This window comes from Vulpes vulpes, chromosome 11, assembly GCF_048418805.1.
Source record: "Vulpes vulpes isolate BD-2025 chromosome 11, VulVul3, whole genome shotgun sequence".
Lineage (NCBI taxonomy): Eukaryota > Metazoa > Chordata > Mammalia > Carnivora > Canidae > Vulpes > Vulpes vulpes.
The window spans coordinates 57,367,568-57,391,058 of NC_132790.1; the positions used below are offsets into that span (position 1 = coordinate 57,367,568).

General features: G+C 44.3%; 1 protein-coding gene across 1 annotated transcript in view; it reads right to left on the reverse strand.

The window, feature by feature from the left end:
- Positions 1–2,493: 2,493 nt before the first annotated feature.
- DCLK3 (doublecortin like kinase 3) overlaps positions 2,494–23,491 on the reverse strand; it is a 56,601-nt gene continuing 35,603 nt past the window's right edge. Inside the window, exons 3-5 of the mRNA XM_072726404.1 lie at positions 8,200–8,332; positions 5,325–5,492; positions 2,494–3,102 (exon numbers count right to left, since the gene is read on the reverse strand). Of these exons, the coding sequence (XP_072582505.1) occupies positions 2,909–3,102; positions 5,325–5,492; positions 8,200–8,332 (495 nt within the window). The 3' untranslated portion in view covers positions 2,494–2,908. The remainder of the gene's footprint in view (positions 3,103–5,324; positions 5,493–8,199; positions 8,333–23,491) is intronic.

Below are 23,491 nucleotides of genomic sequence, written 5' to 3' on the forward strand. Positions count from 1 at the left end.
AGGGAGAGTATGGGGGGTGGGGGAGGAAGGGGGTCTGGGATTAGTCTTGAAGGAACTGCAACTATATTTTTTGACAGCTTTATTGATGTGTAAGTGACACACAATAAACAGCACATATTGAGAGTGTACAGCTTGATAAGTGTGGACATGTATATACCCACAGATCCATTATTACATTCAAGAGAATGAGCATATCCCTCACCTCCAAAGTTGCCTGGTGTTCCTTTGTAGCTCCTCCCTCCCATCCTCAGGCAACCCCTGATCTGCTCTGTAGCTAGGATTAGTTCTCATCTTCTAGAATTGTATATAAATGGGATCACACAGAATATAATCTGCTTTCGTCTGGCTTCTTTCCTTCACTCTAATTACTTTTAATTTTTTTCATTTTGTCCAGGTTGCCACTTGTATTGAGTTCATTCCTTATTATTGCTGAATAGTATTCAATGTACAGGTGCACCACAATTTGTTTATACATCACCAATGTGTGCACTTTCAGACTGCTTCCACTTCTGAGCTACCACAAGCATAGCACCCATGAATATCTGTGTAAAAGTCTTTGTATGGACACATACTGTGATCTCTCTCATAACTATCTAGGGGTGGAATGGCTGGACCATACAGTTGGCATGTGGTTCGCTTTTAAAGGAACTGCCAAACTGCTCTCCAGGGGGAGAGGACCACTGAACATCCTCAGCTGCAATACACAAGATTCCAGTTCTTCCAACTCCTCACCAACACTTGATATGGTCAGTCTTTTCCTTGTAGCCATTCTAGTAGGTGTATAGTATTATTTCCTTGAGGTTTTAATTTGCATTTCCCTAGTGACTAATGATGAAACAACCTTTAGCAACTGAAAGATAGTTTATCAACTATCTATAATGGGAGACTCAAAGGAGAAGACAGAGATGCAGGAAGAAGAGCAGAAAAGCATGGCATTCCAGAGGTCACCAGGGGAAATGGCTCAGAGAGAGTGGTCAAGAGAATCAAATGATGCTAATGTGGACTGAAAACTCTCATTTGGATTTAGTGCCTTTGGTGACGTTCCAGTAGCAACTGGTCCTAGCTTCCAGCCTCTCTCCATGTTTGCGGGACAAGAGTCCATGGTACTGCCTGCTGGGTGGCACCCTCTCCTCAGGTATTTGTACCCCAGCACCCTCCTCAGAGCCCCTGAGGTGAAAGCATCAGCTGGCACCACTTTGCAGCAGTCCCAAGTTTCCGAGGCAGGGAGGGGGGGTGTCACAGGCTCTGTCTCCTGCGAGGCCCACTGTGACATGGAGATTAGCATGCAGAAGTTTTATTAGGGAGTGGTCTCAAGCTGGTCACCTCTGAGAACAGAAAGAAGCAAGACCAGGCAAGGCAGATGCTGCGATGCTAACTAAGGCTGGATGGCCCTTCAGCGTTAGCCCCATTGAGGGTAAGGACGCTAAGCTTTCCTTCCCTGTGTGGACCAGTCACTGAGCACAGCTTGCCCCAGGAGGGAGGTGTGATCCTGGGTGAGGCGACTCTTTCAGCTGACAGTGATGCCCATAGTTACTGCTGAGAGCTGCCAGCCCTGCAACCTATTCCTTTAGTCTTCAAGGGGGAATCAGGGTAGTACCTTCAGCATCCACTACAAAGGGTTTTTCCTCCAAATTTCCAGCCTCTTCCTTTGGCTCCCCACCTAGGATTGGAAGCCATTTCCTGCAGTTACTGTTGCTAGATTACTTCAGAAACTCCAGTGCACTTTTGCACATTCCAACACCCATTTAAGGGATTCCCTACCCTAAACACTCTCACTGTTCCCAGTGTCCTGATGTGCTCCTCCACCCAGATGACTCGAACAGCATTAGGGAGGAGGAGGCAGGGTGAGAAGCCCACACTTGAGGACTGGCTGTGTCCCACTGGCTGGATTGCATATATAACCCAGAAAGGTCACTTTGGGAAATATCAGGATTCTGTTTTGCTTTCAGCTCATGCATACCCCCGAATATCTGAAAAGACCAACATTTCCATACAGAAATCTGGAATGAATCAGAGAACATGCATCCTGAGCCCCCTGTGTGTCTGCCCTGCAGGTAGGAACGTGCCTGAATTCTCTAAGCAACTTAGAGCCTGAGTGTAATCCACTTACCGCATTGCTGACATATCAATGCACTAAATGGCTCCCTGGAAATCTGAAAATGTTAACACAGCCACAGCCTGAGTGCCTAACTTCATGTGGAGATGACTCCGGCTCAGAGATAATCGGCTGATAAACAGTAGAGAGGGGTACTGTAGGGGCAAGAATACATCACTAACTTCTTCTTTCCATTTTCCCAACTGCACCAGAATGGATTTTCAGTAAATGCTGGACAGCAAGACCAGCACATCCCAAATAAACGGGTCCTGCCAGTTCATTAAGTGTTCAGCATGACATTTATACGTAGTCATATTCGTTCTAGGAAGAAGCGTGTCTAAACTATACCTCCCTGGCTCCCAACACCAGCATTAAGAAGTCATCAGAATACAGCCCACTTCTGTTCATCAGAGCATGTTTTATTAGTACAGAAAGACCACAATTCACTTTGTTAATCTCACAGGGGGAGTTTAGATCCTGGTAAGCACCACTCGTGTAGTACACCATAAACTTAATTATGAGGAAGAAGCAAAACCCAGCATTATTACCAAAAAGTCCTCACTGACTGCCCTGCCCCCCAAAAAAAGGTATTAAAGTCTTCAAATATACAAATCTAAAAATATGTTACAACATTTAACATTAAGACTCAAGTTTATTTTTTAAAATATGCTTTAAAATATCCTAAGCATCTCTCGCCTTCCCCTGATTCTCCAATTATGTGCCGAAGCCCTCCTCCTTGTCTGTCTCCTGGATTTCTGTCTTGTTCACCATCTGTGGGGAAGAAGGGGGCTGCATAGGTACCCGAGGTGGTGGCTACAAGGCTTGCTCTGCAGGCCGCTTGTGCTGGCTCCGGACGTGGCCCTCATTGCTGGAGGGCATCTCCTTTTGTAGGTTCACCATGCTTGTCTTTCCTGCAGTTTCAATCCAGGGGTGCTGGAGGACCTGGTGAGCGGTGTAGCGCTTCTTGGGGTCCACCACCAGCAACCGGCTCACCAAATCTTTGGCAGCTGTTAGAGTGCAAGAAAGAAGAGGAAACGAAATGAATGCAGGTGGCTCTGAATTTGCCCCGCCCCAATCCCCATGCATGAAATGACAACACAAACCTCCGTGTGAGCACCACGGGCTACACCGGAGCCACGCTGTCCCACAGACCTATCTGCGATGCTGGGGACCCTCCACATCTGTATCTGTACTGCCCAATGAGCCTCTGAAATACGGCCACTGAGACTGAGGAACGGGATTTGTATTGCATTTACTTTCAACTAGTTTACGTTTAAATTGCAAGACCCAAGAGCGGCCACGGGTTACTGCATTGGGACAGCTCAGGTCTAGAGGATGTCCGTTCATTTCTAGAGTCACGGGCCCAGGCCCGCCCCTGACACCCACAGCCTCATGCAGGAGAACAAATGGAGGCCACATGCCGTCTGCCTACAGATCTTAAATTTTGAAATCGATCATCAGGCTGTTAAATAAAATCTGTTCAATCCCCTCCCTAAGTTGGTAAATATGCCTTCACACTGACAAAATTGAGAAACATGTGAAAGAAACCTAAGTAAAAAATAGCACAAATTCAAAATGAATTTCATTTCCTGCCCAAGATCGTGAGTGATTCTAGAGAGATGGGGTGGCAACTGGTGGGCCAGGTGGCAGGCGAGGAAGAGAAAAGATTTCTCTGTGCTTGCTGGCTCTCTGTGGCCAGCTCCCTGAGCCTCCTTTTCAATCACGTGAGAACAAAAGCACTCACTTTTCTCCACCTTGATTGGGGGATGACTCTTGCTCAAGATCAGCTGCTCACCCACCAATCAGCCCCACCTCTACACCACTGCCCAGCCACCTCTTGAGCATGGAAGCCACAGGATTTCTCCTACCCCTGCCCACTTCAAGTTGAGTGAGTTCTGCCCACAAAAGGTGCTGGCGCCCACCCTGACCAGCCTCACTCCATCAAGATCCTCAAAAGACCCAGCGGGGAGCATGTCAGGTTTACACTGGGAATTTTCAGACTCACATGTACATGTGTGGACAACTAGACACCCCACAAACATGTCCAAGCTCTCTCTACCCCTCTGAAAAGAAGCTCCTTGGCTCCCTTAGGGCCCAACGGGAAGTGTCTAGGAAAGGAGGTCTCCCCAGTCTTAGAAATGGGCCTGCACCTTTGGGGTTTTGCTGAAGTGATCTAGAAGGGGGGAGCTGGGTTCTGGAGGGCACCTCTCCTTGGCCCGAGAGTCTCCTCACTCTGTGGGGTAGGTGTGACCAAACAGGGCCCTGTAATGCATGGGGCTCAGGGCAGGGGCCACCATACCCAAATCTAAGGGCAATGATGCACAGAGCTTTCTAAAATGATTTTCAAACTTTCAATTCCCAAGTCACCATTGGCTTGATCAGCTCAAGACTCTCACTCTACCTGTATCACACCACTCCTCTCTCTACCTTATTTAAGGGGGGAAAAATGAAGCTTTCTCCTACCCTCACCTCCCAACCCCAAGTAAGGAGACTGAGGCTGGGGATGAAGGTAGTTTGACAACTAATCTTAGATGATATGGTTAGGGGAAAATGGGAGAAAATAAAGTTATCACTCCTATTCTACTTTTCAAGCTGAAGACTCAAAGTCTCAAAACCCCAGAATATCTAGTTCCCAATTTTACAAGGGCAGTGGGTGGTAGCATCAAATCAGTAGCAAAGGGAGGAAAGATTGCATTTGAAAGGTACAAAAAGGAGGAAGACCCCACATGCCTCTGCTCCACTGAAAATAACTAATATCTTCACCCCCTACCTTCCAGAGCCTCTGGGCTCCAAACATACCTCTACACAACCCCTGGCTGTTCATGAGTAAGGTATGCATTCCCCGTCTTTTCAATCCACAGTACTTCTACATACGTGATGACTGTGATCTTTCCAAATGAAGGTTTATATTTCTGATATTCTTCAGGTCTGAACTCCCTTAATTGCCTTAAGGAAAAGTATCTAATGACTGCAACCAGCGGTCAGACCTTTTCATTTAATCTAAAGCAAGTCATGTTTCCCAGTGTGCTATGCAAATAAACCTACATGAGGCTCACAGTTAACAAAGGATGAAGCCCAAGTGGACAGCCCACCTCCATGCCCAGTTCTGAGGTGGGCCCCCTGCACGTCTTATCACACAGCTGACCTAAAACCCACTTTGCCATCAGAACCCAGGATGGGCTCCAGCTCTATCATCCCCTCGTCTCCAGCTTGGGGAAGCCCATCTCACCGTCAGAAATATTGTCCCAGTAAGGGGCCAGGAATTCGAAGTGACCCAGCTGGATGATGTTAAAGAGCTCATCCTGGTCCCTCTCTGGGCTGCGGAAGGGGGGGAAGCCACAGAGTAGGATATACAGGATCACGCCTGCAGCCCACATATCCACTTCCAGCCCGTAACCTGTATGACATGCAGAGACACAAACGAAATTGAGACCAGGCTGGATCAGATGGAAGGAGACAAATGTAGGGGGTTGTAGTTCTAGGTCACAGAGGACCACAGTTTTCAGTAAGCATGAGCCACTTCCAAACACATGGGTGGGCTTTGCTCCCAACACCCACAAACATGGGGCCCACAGCAGTGTTGCTTGAAGTCTGGTCCTCCAACAACTGCCAGTTTGTAATCCTTTATCACTGGTCTGGGATAAAATAAGCATAGAATCTGAAAGTAAATATTTGGAAATTCATAGCAATTTGGCATGGCCATGACCGCCAGCTGCATGATCAAGGACACATCTCGCTGAACACAGAATACATCAGAGTTCAGGGGTCATCGAACATATATGGTAAGTCACACGTGGCAGGAACGGTGAGTGACCCAGTCATGTGTGATAGAGTTTTGTGTGTGTCTGCACTATATTAGAAATTTTAAAAACTTCACCAGAGAGTGTTCAAGGAACCCTGATCTACATTAGCAGCCTCTCCATCCTATTCATTCATTGTCTTCTCACATTTAAAAAATATTTTTACTGGCTCTCTCCTATGATTATAAAAAGACTGACATTACTAGCTATATCCCCCATGAGCACATAAACACACACACACACACACACACACACACACACTTTTATACTTCCTGTAACAAAATTAGGATCACATTGGACATTTTACTCACTTAATATAGTATAGCATTTCCTACATAAAAATTTCCTATAAGAGTATAAAAATTCTTTAAAAAATATGATTTCTAATAGCTGTCAGTATTCCCTTTATAGATGAATCCTCTGTGTTATAATGTGTTTCCTAACTCTTCATACTATAATTCTATGATGAACATCCTTATCTGTTAAATATTTGTGATGTCTCTGACTATATTCTTGAAACGATTTTTCAGAAATTAAATGCAGTAAAGGCCTTTGATACATACTGCCCAGTCATCCTCACAAAACCCTACAGCAGCAATATAGACATCTTCAAACACATTGTAACTTTTTACCTTCAGAAAAGGAAACCACTCAGCAGCTGCAATATGGAAGTTAGATATTCATCATTAAGCCCCAGAGCAATGCTGTCAAGTTAGCAGAAAAATATTACAAACAAATCATTGCTGACCTCTTTCCAGTGCTATACTACCGTTCACTCTCGAGAGGGTCTGGCTTAGCTGGGCTTCCCATCTTGATATTTGCCCCTTGACTTTTATGACACCGTATTTTCCTCGTCTTCTTTCTGCCCCTGATGACTTGTCCCCTGCTAACCCATCCTTCCTTCTCTCATCCCCCAACTGTGGACCTCCCTCCAGAGTCTGTCCCTGGCTGCCCTGCTGCGTCACTAGGAGCTCATTATCTCACCCACCTGGGCTGCCATTTCTGAGTTGAGGCATCTCACAAGCACATGCTCAGCACAGGGCTTCATCTCCCTGCCATCTGGACAACTCTGTGGGTCCATCCTCATATCTCTACCAAATCAGGGTGTTTAAAATTTTAAGCCACCCACCCCATCTACCAAAAGAGCTTTCTGACACCTTAGCATAATTGGTATTAGCACCAATGCTGTGGTTTCCCTCAGCATTCAGATAGACTATTTGCTTTCCTTCTTCTCTTACCCAGTCCACACTGAATCCAAATTCCTCTGCTCAGCCTCCTCAGGTGTAGGGAATCCAGACTCAACCTAGTCAGCCAACTAAATTTCCCTCTGCAACACTGAGACCAGTCTTCTCAATGGCTCTACCCCCAACCTCCAGGCAAATTCCCATCTCCCCATCTTACCTTCCCTGATGCTCCTACTGCTGGGAAACTCTCTCCCTTCTCCCCACCAGCCCCACAACCCATCCAGAACTATCCCATTTTACATATGGTGCCTAAACTGATTTCTCCCAAAGTGGCACTGTGACTAAGCAATCATTCATATATTTGGAGCCATGTAATAATAATAATAGTTTCCGTTTTATGTACTTTACAAAATGTGTCACTAAAACAGTCCATTAGGGGGGCACCTGGGTGGCTCAGTTATTGAGCATCTGCCTTTGGCTCAGGTCATGATCCTGGGGTCCTGGGATCGAGTCCCATATCAGGCTCTGTACAGGAAGTCTGCTTCTCCCTTTGCCTATGTCTCTGCCTCTCTCTGTGTGTTTTTTATGAATAAATAAATAAATAAAATCATTTTAAAAATAAACAAAAACAATCCATTGGATCCTTATACAATATGCAAACTGGTAATAAATATTACTCATGGGGTTTAAATGAGACACCTTCTTCCTCAAAATGCAAAGCTGGTGGAGGTATTTTTAAGTAAATTACCATAAGAACTGCTTCAAATTTCTCCCATTAGAGGTAGCCTTGGCTCAGTGGCACAAATGGCCTTGCTTGCTTGAGTTCCCTGGCTAATTCTCCATCATCTTTTATCTCACTGTCCTGCGCGCGCGCGCACACACACACACACACACACACACTCCCATCCTTCCTCTATAAGCAGCCCAGATGAGGAAAAAGTCCACATGCTTTGGTCAAGATCTGCTTCAAATATTCCCATTAAAATCCAACTGCAAGCCTAGTGCCAAATCTGAGACTTTTTATTGCTCCACATTGAAAAATACAAAACATTAAATATTAAAAATAAGATATTTGTTAGTAAATGAGCCAGAGTCCCATGGAGCAATGTATACTACGTACCTTTCTCAGAAAGAATTTCAGGAGCTACATAAGTTGGAGTCCCACACACAGTAAATATAGGTCTCACCACATGCTTTGCAAGGCCAAAATCAGCCAGTTTCAAGGTGGTAGATTTGTCCTCATTTCGCTGAACCTGGAAGAAAACAAAATCTCCAAGTCACCCAAATTGTGATGAGAACAAAGAAGAAAAATTAATGAGACAATAAACATGTAAGGTGGATAAACAAATGATAAACCTACTCAAGCTTATAGTTGATAAACCCAACTTGATTTCAGTGATGGATACTCACATTTTCAAGTAAAAAAACCAATGAGCTAGATTTACTGTGTTATTTACTGTGGTAGCACCATATTGCCACAGATGGCTATCAAAATTTAAATCAAATTAAAATTTAGCTTCTCAGATGCACTAGTGACATTTCAAGTGCTCAAGAGCCATTGATAAAAAATGGCTACCATATTGAATAGTGCAAATACAGAACATTTCCATCATCATAGAAACTTCTATTGGGCACCACTGAGAACAAGGATCAATGATATTTTGAGCACTGACTAGCATTAGCAAGGACTAGAAAATGTCTCTGAGTAATGTGAAATCTGGGCAGAAGAAAAAAAGGGAAAGAACTAGGAATTAGAAGGGGAAAGTAAACAAGTAGTGGAGAAATACTAACTTTGAAGGCAGGGGGTAGGCATCAAGACCCCACAGACCAGAAGTGTTTAATTCCAAATCCAAGACTTGCCTCTGGTGTGGGACTTCCTTGCCTGAAAGGTGCTCAGGTTGCAAAGTGGAGGCAGAATCCTAGGTGGGACAGTGTGGTCTCAGGATTCTTGAGGTCACAGAAAGACCAGGGGTATCTGAGTCAGCAGAGCTCCCAAACATCAGAGCAGGGAAGCTGGCTGCAATCGGTGAGCCCAGGAGTGGGCTCTCAACTGGCAGTGCCATAAACCAGGAACCACAGCATGATAGGGCCACCAGTCTCCTAGCAGGGGCTCAGCAAGCGCAGGCCATGGTGAGACCCCCTCCCTCCCCTGGGAGGATCGGTGCAGGTGTGCACTGCAGGAGTTTGTAGACTGCTTTTCCCTGAGGGTTTACTGAAGAGTAGGGGCAGTGATCATTCAGCTCCAGGGCTGGAGATTTGGACATTTTTACTTTTCTTTCATCCTCTAAAGCAACAGGAAAAGCCTTGAGGAAACAAAAGCCACAGAGCATTCTGAAGCAGCTTCCACTGAGCCGGGCCCCCTGGCAAGGGGTGGTGCTACACCACCAGGGCAAAGAGACCTGAGAATCAGTGCAGCAGGGCCCTCCCCAAGAAGACTAGCAGGAACATCAGGTGATTACCAAGTTTATGGAGCACACAGGACTGCAAATCTCCAGAGCTAGGGGAAAATAGTATATAGAACTCAAGGGGGTTTTTTTTGAGTCTTTATAGCCTTTCATTTTAAAGTTTTCTTTTTCTTTCTTCTTTTTTCCTTTTCATCTAGTTTCTTATTTTATCAATTCTGTTTTTAAGTCTTTTTTTAATTTTCAGTTTTACCCTTAAATTTTAGAGATATATTTTCACAGTGGCTTCCTTTCACAGTATTCAATTTTATTTTTTTTTTTTTTGTATATAAGTTTTTTCTTTACAACTTTGGGACTTAGTGTCTTCTAACAGACCAAAATACAGCCAGGACTAAGTGGATCACCCTGTTCTGTCCACCTGTGAGATTACATTCTCTCTTTTTTCCTTTTTTTTTTTTATCTTTTCTTTTTTGGTTTCTGACCTCTTTGGATTTGTCTGGTATATATTTCACTTGGGTTGGGATTGATATTTTTTATTTTATTCTCATTCATCTATTCTTCTCCAGACAAAATGACTAGAAGGAGAAATTCAAAAGAAAGAACCAGAGGTAATACTCTCCACCATAGATCTAATTCAAAAGAAATTCAAAAGAAAGAACCAGAGGTAATACTCTCCACCATGGATCTAATTGATAAAGATACAAGTAAAATGTCAGAAATTGAATTCAGAGTAGCAACTATAAAATTACTAGCTGGGCTTGAAAAAAAGGACAAAAGACACTAGAGAATCTCTTAGTGTAGACATAAAATCTAATCAGGCTTAAGTTAAAAATGCTTTAACTGAGATGTAGTCTAAAATGGATACTCTAACAGCTAGGGTAAATGAAGCAGAAGAGTCAGTAACATAGAAGACAAAATGATAGAAAGAAAGGAAGCTGATGAAAAGAGAGAAAAACAACTAATGGACCATGAGGGGACACTTCGAAAAAACAGTGATACCATAAAGTGAAACAGTATTAGAAGTACTGGGTTCCCAGAGGAAGTAGAAAGAAAGGGAGACAGACAGATAAACAGACAAAAGGTATATTTGAGCAGATCATAGCTAAGAACTTCCCTAATCTGGGGAAGGAAACAGGCATTCAAGTCCCGGAGGCACAGAAAACCCCCCTCAAAATCAATAAAAATAGATCAACACCCTGACATATAATAGTGAAGCTTGCAAATTTCAGAGACAAAGAGAAAGTCCTAAAAGCAGCCCAAGACAAGAGATCCTTACTGGAATATTAGACTGGCAGCACACCTATCCACAGAGACCTGGCAGGCCAGAAAGGGCTGCATGATATATTCAGGGTACTAAATTAGAAAAACATGTAGCCAAGAATACTTTATCCAGCAAGACTTTCATTCAGAATGGAAGGTTAGATAAAGAGTTCCCAGGACAGAGAGAAATTAAAAGAATTTGTGATCACTGAACCACCCTACAAGAAATATTAAAGGGGATCCTGTAAACAAAGAGGGAGCCCAAAAGTAACATAGACCAGAAAGAAACAGAGATAATATACAGAAACATTGATTTTACAGGTAATACAATGGTACCAAATTCCTATCTTTCAATAGTTATTCTGATGTAAACAGGCTAAATGCCTAATCAAAAGACACAGGGTATCAGATTGGCTAAAAAAGCAAGACCCACTGTTATGCTGTCTATAAGAGACTCATTTTAGACCCAAAGACACCTCCAGATTGAAAGTGAGGGGATGGAGAACCATTCATTATACTAATGGACAACAAAAGAAAGCTGGGGTAGCAATCCTCATACCAGACAAATTAGATTTTAAACCAAAGACTTTAATAAGAGATGAAGAAGGACACTATGTCATACTTAAAGGATCTATCCAACAAGAAGATCTAACAATTATAAATAGTTAAGCTCCTAACTTGGGAGCAGCCAATTATATAAACCAATTAATAACAAAATTAAAGAAACACATTGATAATAATACAATAATAATAGAGGGCTTTAACATCCCACTCACAGCAATGGACAGATCATCTAAGCAGAAGATCAATAAGGAAACAAGTTCTTTGAAAGATACAATAGATCAGATGAACTTCACAGATATATACAGAGCATTCCAACCTAAAGCAAAAAAACACACATTCTTCTCAAGTGCACATGGAACATTTTCCAGAATATATCACATACTGGGTCACAAATAAGGTCTCAATCAGTACCAAAAGATTGGGATTATACCCTGCATATTTTCAGGTCACGATGCTTTGAAACTTGAACTAATCACAAGAGGAAATTTGAAAGGACTGCAAACACTTGGAGGTTAAAGAGGATCCTATTAAGAATGAATGGGTCAACTAAGAAATTAAAGAAGGATTTTTAAAAATTCATAGAAATGAATGAAAATGAAAACACACAGCTGTTCAAAACCTTTGGGATGCAGCAAAGGTGGTCCTAAGAGGGAAATACATAGCAATACAAGCCTTTCTCAAATAATTAGAAAAGTCTCAAATACACAAGCTAACCTTACACCTAAAGGAGCTGGAGAAAGACAGAAAATAAAGCCTAAACACAGGAGGAGAACAGAAATAATAAAGATTAGAGCAGAAATCAATGAAATAGAAACCAAAAGACCAGTAGAAAAGATTAATGAAACTAGAAGCTGGTTCTTTGAAAGAATAAGTTCAATAAACCCCTAGCCAGACTTATAAAAAGAAAAGAGAAAGAACACAAATTAATAAAATCATGAATGAAAGAAGAGAGATCATGACCAACACCAAGGAAATACAACCAATTTTAAGAGCATATTATGAGCAACTATAGGCCAACAAATTAGGTAAGAAGAAGAAATGGATGCATTCCTGGAAACTTATAGACTACCAAAACTGAAACAGAAAGAAACAGAAAATCTGAACAGACCCATAACCAGTAAGGAAATTGAAGCAGTCATCAAAAATCTTCCAATAAACAAGAATCCAGACCTGGATTGCTTACAAGGGAATTCAACCAAACATTTAAAGAAGAATTGATACCTATTCTTCTGAAGCAGTTTCAAAAATAGAAATGGAAGGAAAACTTCCAAACTCTTTCTACTAGGCCAGCATTACCTTGATCCCAAAACCAGACAAAGACCCCACCAAAAAGGAGAATTACAGACCAATATCCCTGATGAACATGGATGCCAAAATTCTCACCAAGATACTAGCCAATAGGATCCAACAGTAATTAAAAGGATTATTCACCACTACCAAGTGGTATTTACCCCTGGGATGCAAGTATTGTTCAACATTTGTAAATCAATCAATGTGATACATTACATTAATAAAATAAAGGAAAAGAACTATATGATCCTTTCAACTGATGCAGAAAAAGCCTTTGACAAAATACATCATCCTTTCTTGATTAAAACTCTCCACAGTGTAGGGATAGAGGGAACATACTTCAATATCATAAGAGCCATCTACGAAAAGCCCACAGCAAATATCATCTTCAGTGGGGAAAAACTGAGAGCTTTTCCCCTGTCAGGAACACGACAGGGACAGTGAACAACCATCACCACTATTGTTCAACAGCACAGAAGTCCTAGCCCCAGCAATCAGACAATAAAAAGAAATAAAAGGCATTCAAATTGGCAAAGAAGTCAAACTCTCACTCTTCAAAGATGACATGATATTCTATGTGGAAAACCCAAAGACTCCACCCCAAAATTGCTAAAATTCATATAGGAATTCAGTAATCTGGTGGGATATAAAATCCCAAAATTGTAGTTGCAATTCTATGCACTAACAATGAGACAAAAGAAAGTGAAATCAAGGAATTAATCTCATTTACAATTTCACCAAAAACTATAAGATACCTAACCAAAGAGGTAAGGGATCTGTACTCTAAAAACTACAGAACACTTATGAAAGAAATTGAGGAAGACACAAAGAAATGGAAAAACATCCAATGCTCATGGATTGGAAGAATAAATATCGTGAAAATGTCTATGCTACCCAGAGCAATTTATACATTCAATGTAAGCCCTATCAAAATACCATTAACATTATTCACAGAGCTGGAATAAATAATCCCAAAATGTGTATGAAACCAGAAAAGACCCTGGATAGCCAAAGGAATGTTGAAAAAGAAAACCAAAGCTGGTGGTATCACAATGCTGGAATTCAAGCTATATTACAAAGCTGAAATCATCAAGACAGTATGGTAGTGGCACAAAAACAGACACATAAATCAATGGAACAGAATAGAGAACCCAAAAGTGGATCCTCAACTCTATGGGCAGAGCAGGAAAGAATATCCAATGGAAAAAGGACAGTCTCTTCAATAAATGGTGTTGGGAAAATTGGACAGTCACATGCAAAAAATGAACTAGACCACTTTCTTACACCATACACACAGAAATAAACTCAAAATGGATGAAAGTCCTAAATGTGAGACAAGAATCCATCAAAATCCTAGAGGAGAACATGGGCAGCAACCTCTTCAACCTCAGCTGCAGCAACTTCTTGCTAGACACATCTCCAAAGGCAAGGGAAACAAAAGCAAAAATAAACTATTGGAACTTTATCAAGATAAAATCTTCTGCCCAGCAAAGGAACTAGTCAGCAAAGCCAAAAGGCAGCCTATAGGATGAGAGAGATATTTAACAAATGATCTATCAGAAAAGGGCTAGTATCTAAGATCTATGAAGAACTTATCAAACTCAACACACACACACACATACAAAAAAAAAAACAAATAATCCAGTTAAGAAATGGAAAGAAGCCATGAACAGACACTTCTCCAAAGAAGACATACAAATGGCCTACAAACACATGAAAAAATGCTCCACATCACTTGGTATCAGGGAAATACAAATCAAAACCATGAGATCCAACTCACACCAGTGAGAATGGCTAAAATTAACAAGACAGGAAACAACAAATGTTGGCAAGAATGCAGAGAAAGGGGAACCCTCTTGCACTGTTGGTGGGAATACAAACTGGTACAGCCATTCTGGAAAACAGTGTGGAGGTTCCTCAAGAAGTTAAAAATAGAGCTACCCTACAACCCAGCAATTGCACTGCTAAGTATTTACCCCAATGATATAAATGTATTGATCCAAATGGGCACTCCAATGTTCATAGCAGCAATGTCCACAACAGCCAAACTGTGGAAAGAGCCCAGATGTCCATCAACAGATGAATGGATAAAGAAGGTGTGGTATACATATACAATGGAGTATTGCTTCAGAAAGGATGAATACTTACCATTTACATTGACATGGATAAACCCGGAGAGTATTATGCTGAGTAAAATAAGTCAATCACAGAAAGGCAATTATCATATAGTCCCAGAGGATCATAGGGGAAGGAAGGGAAAACTGAATGGGAAATCATTAGAAAGGGATAAAAACCATAAGACTCTTAATTACAGGAAACAAACTGAGGGTTGCTGGAGGGGAGGAGGGGAGGATGGGGTAATAGGGTGATGGGTATTACGGAGGAGGGTACATGATGATGAGTACTAGGTGTTATACGCAACTGATGAATTATTGAACTCTACATCTGAAACTAATGATGTACTACATGTTGGCTAACTGAATTTAAGTTAAAAAAAATAAAACTAGAACAATCTCTGGGACACTTGGGTGGCTCAATCAGGCAAGCATGCAACTCTTGACTTCAGCTCAGGTCACAACTGAAGGGTCATGAGATCGAGCCCTATATCAGGATCTGTGTTCATCAGGGAGTCTGCTTGCTATTCTCTCTCTCACTCTGTCTCCCTCTGTGCCTCCCCCTCTCTCAAATAAATAAATAAATCTTAAAAATAAAAGTAAAAAACTAGGACGGTCTTAGGCAAACCAGGATGAGGTGGTTGTCCTTGTTTGCACATAATACAGAATTAATGCTACTTAACTGGGATTTATTCCTATATATGAGAACTGACAGATTGGGTTCTATTAATACTTTTGCATGAAGGTGAAAGAAGTTAGCTCTGATTCTTTAGACCTCACTTCCACCAGGTTTTAGAAAAGGGGAAAAATCCGTCATTTTTAGAGCACAGAAAAGACAGCTACCCTCCCTCTGAAATGAATACAGAGAAGCACTGTTCTCCTTTGTCCTCATCAAAATAGATCCCACCTGATTATCATTCTTTCAAATAAATCCTAGCGACTGGCTTTCTGATCACTGGTAAGCTAATTCCCACTGCCTGGTTAATGTGTCCTGTCCTGCTTCATCCTCAAGGTATCTGCATGCTAGATGATGTGTTACGAAGAGGTGGGTCTTCACCTAAAAGAAATGAATCTCAAGAAGTGAGCCAAGCAGGAATTTAGACCACCATGCAAGATATGATAAAAGTAAAGATATATTTCACATAAAAACAAACAGTGAGGGGGAAAATCTAGCATTTTTTGCAGTAAGTGAAAGATGAATTGGTTTTCTCTGGGGAAAGGCTAAATAATTGGGCACATCAAAACTCCAATTGTCTTCAAGTAAGGTAGAAGGGTGGCCCATGAGAGGTCCGGCCTCCAAACGTCAAAGAGTGTTAAGACTCAGAACAGCTGCCTTCCCCAAAACAGTCTCACCTTGACAGTCAAGAAATAAAGGCACAAGTCAAAGGATTTGCACAGTCCCTCGTTTCCAGGAGGCAGGAAGTGAAGCACAGCACATCCTGCCCGGGGACTGTCAAGGTCTCAGGCCCAGAGGGGAATTTATCCACAGAGGGTAGAGAAAATAGTAGGATCTTAAAAAACAAACAGAAAAAGTCCACCTCCCAGAAACAAAGAGTAGAATGCTGGTTGCCAGGGATCAGAGGAAGGGGCCCTGGGAAAGCTGGTGGTCTAAGGGCACCAACATTCAGTTGTAAGACAAATACGTTCTGGGAATCCAAAGTACAGCATGGTGATTGTAGTTAATAATTCTGCATTGTATACTTGAAATTTGCTAAGAGAGTAGATCTTAAACATCAAAGAAAGAAAGAAAGAAAGAAAGAAAGAAAGAAAGAAAGAAAGAAAGAAAGAAAGAAAGAAAGAAAGAAAGAAAGAGGAAAGGAAAGAAAGAGGAAAGGAAAGGAAAGGAAAGGAAAGGAAAGGAAAGGAAAGGAAAGGAAAGGAAAGGGAAAAAGAAGCCACAAAATACAAGGCAACTCTATGAGTTGATGAATGTGGAAATTAACTTGATTATGGAAAACCTTCCATAATGTATACGTGTATTGGATCATCATGGTGTACACTTTAAATATATTACAATTTTGTCAATTATACCTCAATAAAACTGGGAGGAAAAAATTAATGCAGAGTTTTAATTAAAACATAAATTTTGTTATATATAAGACTAAGTAAATTTATACTTGGGAGTTTTTCCAAGGCAAGTTCTCAACAAAACTTTTATTTTTCACTTAAAAAAAATTACAGCCCCTATTGCTATCTTGAAATCCAGCCAGCCAGCTAGTGCTCTGGGAATCCTGGCCACACAGCAGAAGTGCCCCCCCCGGGAACACAGCCGCCACCACCACCACCACCACCACCACCACCCCCAGAGAGATTCTTCCTGGACCCAGCACCACCTGAGGAATTCATGGCAAATGGCCTGTTTGTAACAAATTGGTGAAATCAAGGTCAAGATGACTGGCTCTGCCTCCTCCTGGCAGAGGTCTGCCTCAGGTCCCCCTGCCTCTGGTTCTGCCAGGAAGGGGGATTGGTGGGGGCCTCTGGGTGGCTTCCTCATGTCCTGCACTGAAATAACCCTTTGCAGGAAGATATGCACAGACTCTAAAGCCCAACTGCCAGGTGCAGACTCCAGCTCACTTCTGCCTCCACTTCCTCACCTGTAAAGGGAGATGTGAATGATATGGGTGATGAGAACTTAATGAATTAACATTTGTAAGGTGTGATAAACAGTACCTGGCACCTAAGAAGCACCACGTGTTTGTTAAGTAAACCTTAAGTGTTTTAGCCTCTGTAACCTCTGAAGAGCAGGACTGACTTCAGGCAAAATGAGGAGTATGGGAAGTTGTCCTTGCTACCTTCCTCGTCCAGACCAAAGGCCTTCTAGCCAGATGGGGCCCTGGTCCATCCTCTGCTGTCCAACTCCACCGCCTCACAACTCTGACCTGCCCTACACCTCATCAGAGAAGCTGGATGCTCAGGGCAAAGGTGAGCTGAGCAGTCAATTCCTGAGCTATGGCAAAACAGAGACAAGCCTGGCGGAGATCATCCCAGGGGAGAGGCTCCTTGGGACCACCAGAGCTATGGGAGAAATGATCAGCTCTCTGCAGGCACATGCTCTTACATCTCTACTGGAATGGGGACAAAGGTTCCCAATGCCTCCACCATGCTGGGGCGGGGGGCGGGGGCAACAGAAAGACTGGCTCTCCCTGTGCCCTACAGAGCCATGGGCACAGCAACACCCAAAAATACGGGACAGGCAGCCAACTACCCGGTTTCCCCAGACAAAAGTAAGTTCTCTGAACTTGCTTTGCATCTTACCAGTGAGCTTAACATCTCAGGAAGCAGAATGTGTCTTACCGCAGGGCAACCCCATTGAGGTCTCCTCAATTAACCTAACTGAAGGGAGAGTCACAGAGGCAAACGAAAGTGCAATTCAGCTTTGGTCTGCATAGAGAGACAGATACAGCCCAGAAGGCAACAGGGAGGTAAGATTAGAATAACTCAGACTAGAAAATCAAGTTTGGAAGGGAAGGGCAAAAAATAGTGTGGTGCCCAGAGTTTACAGCTGGATCATCTACATTAATCACATTTGCCGGGTAATTGTTGAAAAAATATGCCCCCGCAAATATTGGTAAATATTCCCAACCAAGTGATCAGCAATCAAAGCATCTGGCTGCTTTGATGCACCAAAATAAAATATGTACCCCCATGAGAACAAACTACTCCTTTCCTCAGAGAAACCCCCCAGCTCCAAAGCCCGGCTCCACCCAAGAACCAGCATATGATTAGGTTAAATGTCCAGATGCTGATGCATACATTTTCAAATACCAAATCCGTGTTTTACATCGTTCTGTGGCCTTTCTGTAACACCCTGCACTGCTCCTTGTCTCTTTACGGTTTCATGTTTGCTCCTTGTGTTTTGGAATCATCCCCACAGCATCTCCACAGCACCTCCACAGCATGCGCACAGCACCCCCACCCCCACCACCTCCCACAGCACCCGCACAGCATCCCTCACAGTATCCCCACAGCACCCCCACAGCATCCCCACAGCACCCCATCCCCTCAGCATCCCCCACGGCAGCACCACAGCACCCCCACAGCACCCCATCCCCTCAGCACCCCTCACGGCAGCACCACAGCACCCCATCCCCTCAGCATCCTCCACAACAGCCCCACAGCATTCCCACAGCACCCCCATCCCCACAGCACCCCATCCCCTCAGCATTCCCCACAGCAGCCCCACAGCACACCCACAGCATCCCCCACGGCAGCACCACAGCACCCCCACAGCACCCCATCCCCTCAGCATCCCCCACAGCAGCCCCACAGCACCCCATCCCCTCAGCACCCCCACAGCACCCGCACATCATCCCCATCCCCACAGCACCCCACAGCACCCCCACAGCATCCCCATCCCCTCAGCATCCCCCACAGCATCCCTCAGCGACCCCCACAGCACCCCTCAGCATCCCCCACAACACCCCCACAGCATCCCCCACAGCATTCCCACAGCACCCCACAGCACCCCATCCCCTCAGCACCCCCACAGCATCCCCTCAGCACCCCCCACAGCATTCCCACAGCACCCCACAGCACCGCATCCCCTCAGCATTCCCCACAGCACCCCACAGCACCCCCACATCATCCCCATCCCTCAGCATCCCCCACAGCATCCCTCAGCAACCCCCACAGCACCCCACAGCACCCCTACAGCACCCCATCCCCTCAGCATCCCCCACAGCATCCCCATATCACCCCCACAGCACCCCATCCCCTCAGCATCTCTCACAGTACCCCATAGCACCCCATCCCCTAAGCATTCCCCACAGCACCTCCATCCCCTCAGCATCCCCCACAGCATCCCCCACAGCACCCCATCCCCTCAGCATCCACCACAGCATCCCCCACAGCACCCCACCCCCTCAGCATCTCTCACAGTACCCCCATAGCACCCCATCCCCTAAGCATTCCCACAGCACCCCATCCCCTCAGCATCCCCCACAGCACCTCCATCCCCTCAGCATCCCCCACAGCACCTCCATCCCCTCGGCATCCCCCACAGCACCCCCACAGCATCCTCACAGCATCCCTCAGCACCGTATCCTCTCAGCATCCCCATCATCCCCATCACAGCATCCCCCACAGCACCCCCACAGCATCCTCACAGCATCCCTCAGCACCGTATCCTCTCAGCATCCCCCACAGCATCCCCACAGCACCCTCACAGCGCCCCATCCCCACAGCATCCCTCAGCATCCTCCACAGCATCCCCACGGACACCCCTTGTGTCTCGGGATCATCCTCACAGCACAGAGCAGACACGGAGCCCCAGGGGTGGTTAAGATCTGGGAGTCATTTGTCCCTTCCAGAAAGGGGCTCGAGACCACTGGTGTTTTTTATTTCTCCTTCTCCAGCTTTTGCTCTCAGTAGGGATGTCCCAACCTTCAGAGCTGTCAGGGTGACTTGAGGCCTCTCATCTATTTTACCCACGTGAGCAGCTTAATGACATTTAAGGTCCTGCCCCATCTGTGTGAGCTTCATTGTTTTGTTTTGTATCAACAGGCACTTCCTATGCTTGGCCTCAGAGCAATTCCTATCTTAATCTTGAAATCAAGTGAGTGACATCCTCCCGGGATAACTCTTCCCCCTAGCATCTGTGGGACTTCCAAAACCATCGGCTTTTCCACCCAGACAGGAACTTGTGTAAGACAGCCTCCCACCAAGGACTGTTTACCCCTGATTGAATTCTCAACATGGAAGAGATTCCACAACTTTATCTGGTGGTTCATCCCATTTTATGGCCAGTTTCACTTGGGAGGAGGTTCACCACTATGTTGAACCCAAATTCTACCTCCTACCCTGCCCTGTTGTCTAAGTCTGCCCTCTGGGATGGTACTGAAGAAAGACACACCCGTCCCAAAGAGAAACAAGTATCATGATCCCCATGTCACCTCCAGTTTCTCTAACTTCACATCTGAGGATCCTCCAACTCATCTTTATACGACCTACTCTCCTGATCATCAGCCCTTTCTCGATCCTTCCTACACTAAGTTCACTGTCTGAACCAACAGCATGGTCATCCCTTGTGAGCTGGTTAGAGATCTAGACTGCTCAGATCCACTGAACCAAAACCTGCATGTCGACAAGACCCCTGGGTGCTTTGCGTGCACGATCAAGTTCTGGGTGATCCCCATTTCATCGATGCCTCTTTGAACAAAGAATGCTCAGAAATGAACGCTATACGCCACGTGTGACTCAATCAGGACAGTGGACCTTAGGTCTCTCAGTGGACGGGGCACTGGGTTGCCATAAAGACAGCCAAAGACACCATTCAGAGTCCCACTGTGATGCCCCTTCCTCAGAAAGCCTCGTAGGGGATCAGAACATGCCACCCCAAATTATGCCACTTTGACATATTGAGTCTTTTAAGCTGACACTTGAGAAATAGCAGATGCAGGAAGTACTATCTGCCCTTCTTCTTTCTACTTAAAAGCAGGACATAACGTTTCTAGTGAGGAAAGTGCCCTCCCTGTACCAGGAAGCGCAGACCACTGGAAATCACCAGACCCTCTGGCCAGGCAGAGATGCACTGAGAGAAGAATCTGCAGAGCAAAACTTATTCAACAACTCTTACCTTCCACTCATTCTCCCATGACTTTACTCTCCACAATTTGCTGCCCCTAAAAGCCTAAAGACACTTTTCCTTTATCTTGTCTCTTCTCTAAAAATGTATTGTTCTTTTAAGATGCTCTATAAGCCCCAAATTCTAACTACCCGTTTGGGTCACTCATCATAGAGTTCCTGCCATGTGTGTGTGCTGCCCACTGCACTTTCTCTTGTTGGTCTGTCTTTTGTAGATTTACTTTCTGGGGCCTACCAAAGAACCCAAGGGGATGGAGACAAAAAGGTTTCTGTCCTCCCCTACACCTTCGTGGGCCAGGTTTGGCTGAGGGCACACCCGCAGCTCCACTGTACACATCTCAATTTTCTTCACCCACATTTCCATTTCTCTATCTTCTGGTCCATCGAAACTCACTGTTCCAGGCCATCTTCCTTCTGGGGCTCTGTTTTCAGCTGCCCTCCAACCGCAAGGGTGTTAGAGATGGATTCCCACGGCACTGTTAGGACTGCTGATCCATCTGCATCCAACACCCCCTTTCCCAGTCACACCAAAGTTCCCTGATTTGAATCCAGGAGCTCTATATTATTGAGCACCCAAAGGGTCTCAAAGCTTCAAAAGGAATCTATTTTACTGAACAATTAAACTCCTCTCCCTCAACGGTACCTCAATTTAAACATGATCTTGGCGGGGCAGTCTGGGTGGCTCAGTGGTTTAGCGCCACCTTCAGCCCAGGACGTGGTCATGGAGACCCAGGATGGAGTCCACGTTGGGTTCCCAGCATGGAGCCTGCTTCTCCCTCTGCCTATGTCTCTGCCTCTCTCTCTGAGTCTCTCATGAATAAATAAATAAAATATTTAATAAAAATAAACATGATCTTGCAATGTTCATCTCTGAGCAGCAGATGGCAGCAGAGTATAGACCAAACAGCAAGCAGCTAAGGTAAGGAAAATTCAGATGTGATTAGGCCCACTTTTCTTCTTTTTTTCTACTTATTCCTTACTTCACGGTCCTTCTGGCCTTTTCCTTCCAACCAGCTATGAGGACTTTATGATCTTAGAAACCAGCTCACACTACAATACCAATGCCCCAAATCAATTTATATTTTAATAGCAAAAGATACCATAACACAAAATGTTTGAAAACATTGTTGGAAACAAAGTCTTCCCTGGGACCTATGACAGGCCTTCTTCCCAACACTTTTCTACTTAATTAACATCTGATATTCATCCAACAAATATTTAGATGCCTACCATGTGCCAGGTATTGTTCTAGGTACCAGGAACAGTGAATGGAACAGATAAAATCCTTGTTCTTATAAAGCCTTCTTTCTATTAATAAATAATATTCAAATGAATATGTAATGTCCTGCAGTGATAAGTGTGTGAAAAAGAAAAAGTGAAATAAAGGCTGTGTTGTCTGGTATAGTTTACAATAACCACATGCGGCTATTTATTTTAAATAAAATTTAAAATTCAGTTCCTCAGACACCCAAGGTATATTTTAAGTGTTGATCTTGTAGTGGCTATTGTACTGGGCAGTTCAGGGATAGGACATTTCCACCATCACAGAAAGTTCTACTGGACAGTGCTAGAATTGACAGTTGGCAGGAGTTGCTATTTTAAATGGGGTAGTTAAGGCAGGATTCACTGAGAAAGTAATACTTGAAAAAAGTCAAGGGTGACCCATATTCAAATCTGAGGAGAAAGCTTTTCAGGTGGAGGAAATAGCAAGTGCCAAGGTCCAGGGACATGTTTGGTCCAATGTAGGAACAGCAAGTAGATGCAGGAGTGGAGTGAATGAGGTGGTAAGTGGCTGGAGTGGAGCTCTGAGAAGAGGCCAGAGGCCACATCATGCAGCACCTTGGAGGCCAGGGAAATGAATTTGGCTTTTATTCTCAGTATGGCAGAAAGCCAGTGATTGCTCTGAGGTCCCATTTACATTTGGAGGATCACTCAGGCTCCTGTGAGGAAGATGGCATTTAGAGGAGGAGGGAGGACCAGTGAGGAGGCCACTGCCACAGTCCGAGCAGGAGATGATGGTGGCTTGGTCTTGGGTGGTGGAGTGGAAGTGGAGAGAAGTCATCCTAAGGGCAAAGGGAAGTCTCGAATGGGTGAGGACAGGGGCTCCAGGGTGACTCAGGCCCCTGCCACAAGGAGCTGGACCAGTGGCAGCCCCATCTTTGTGACAGCACAGTATGGGGATGAGAGCCCTGTTGAAGTT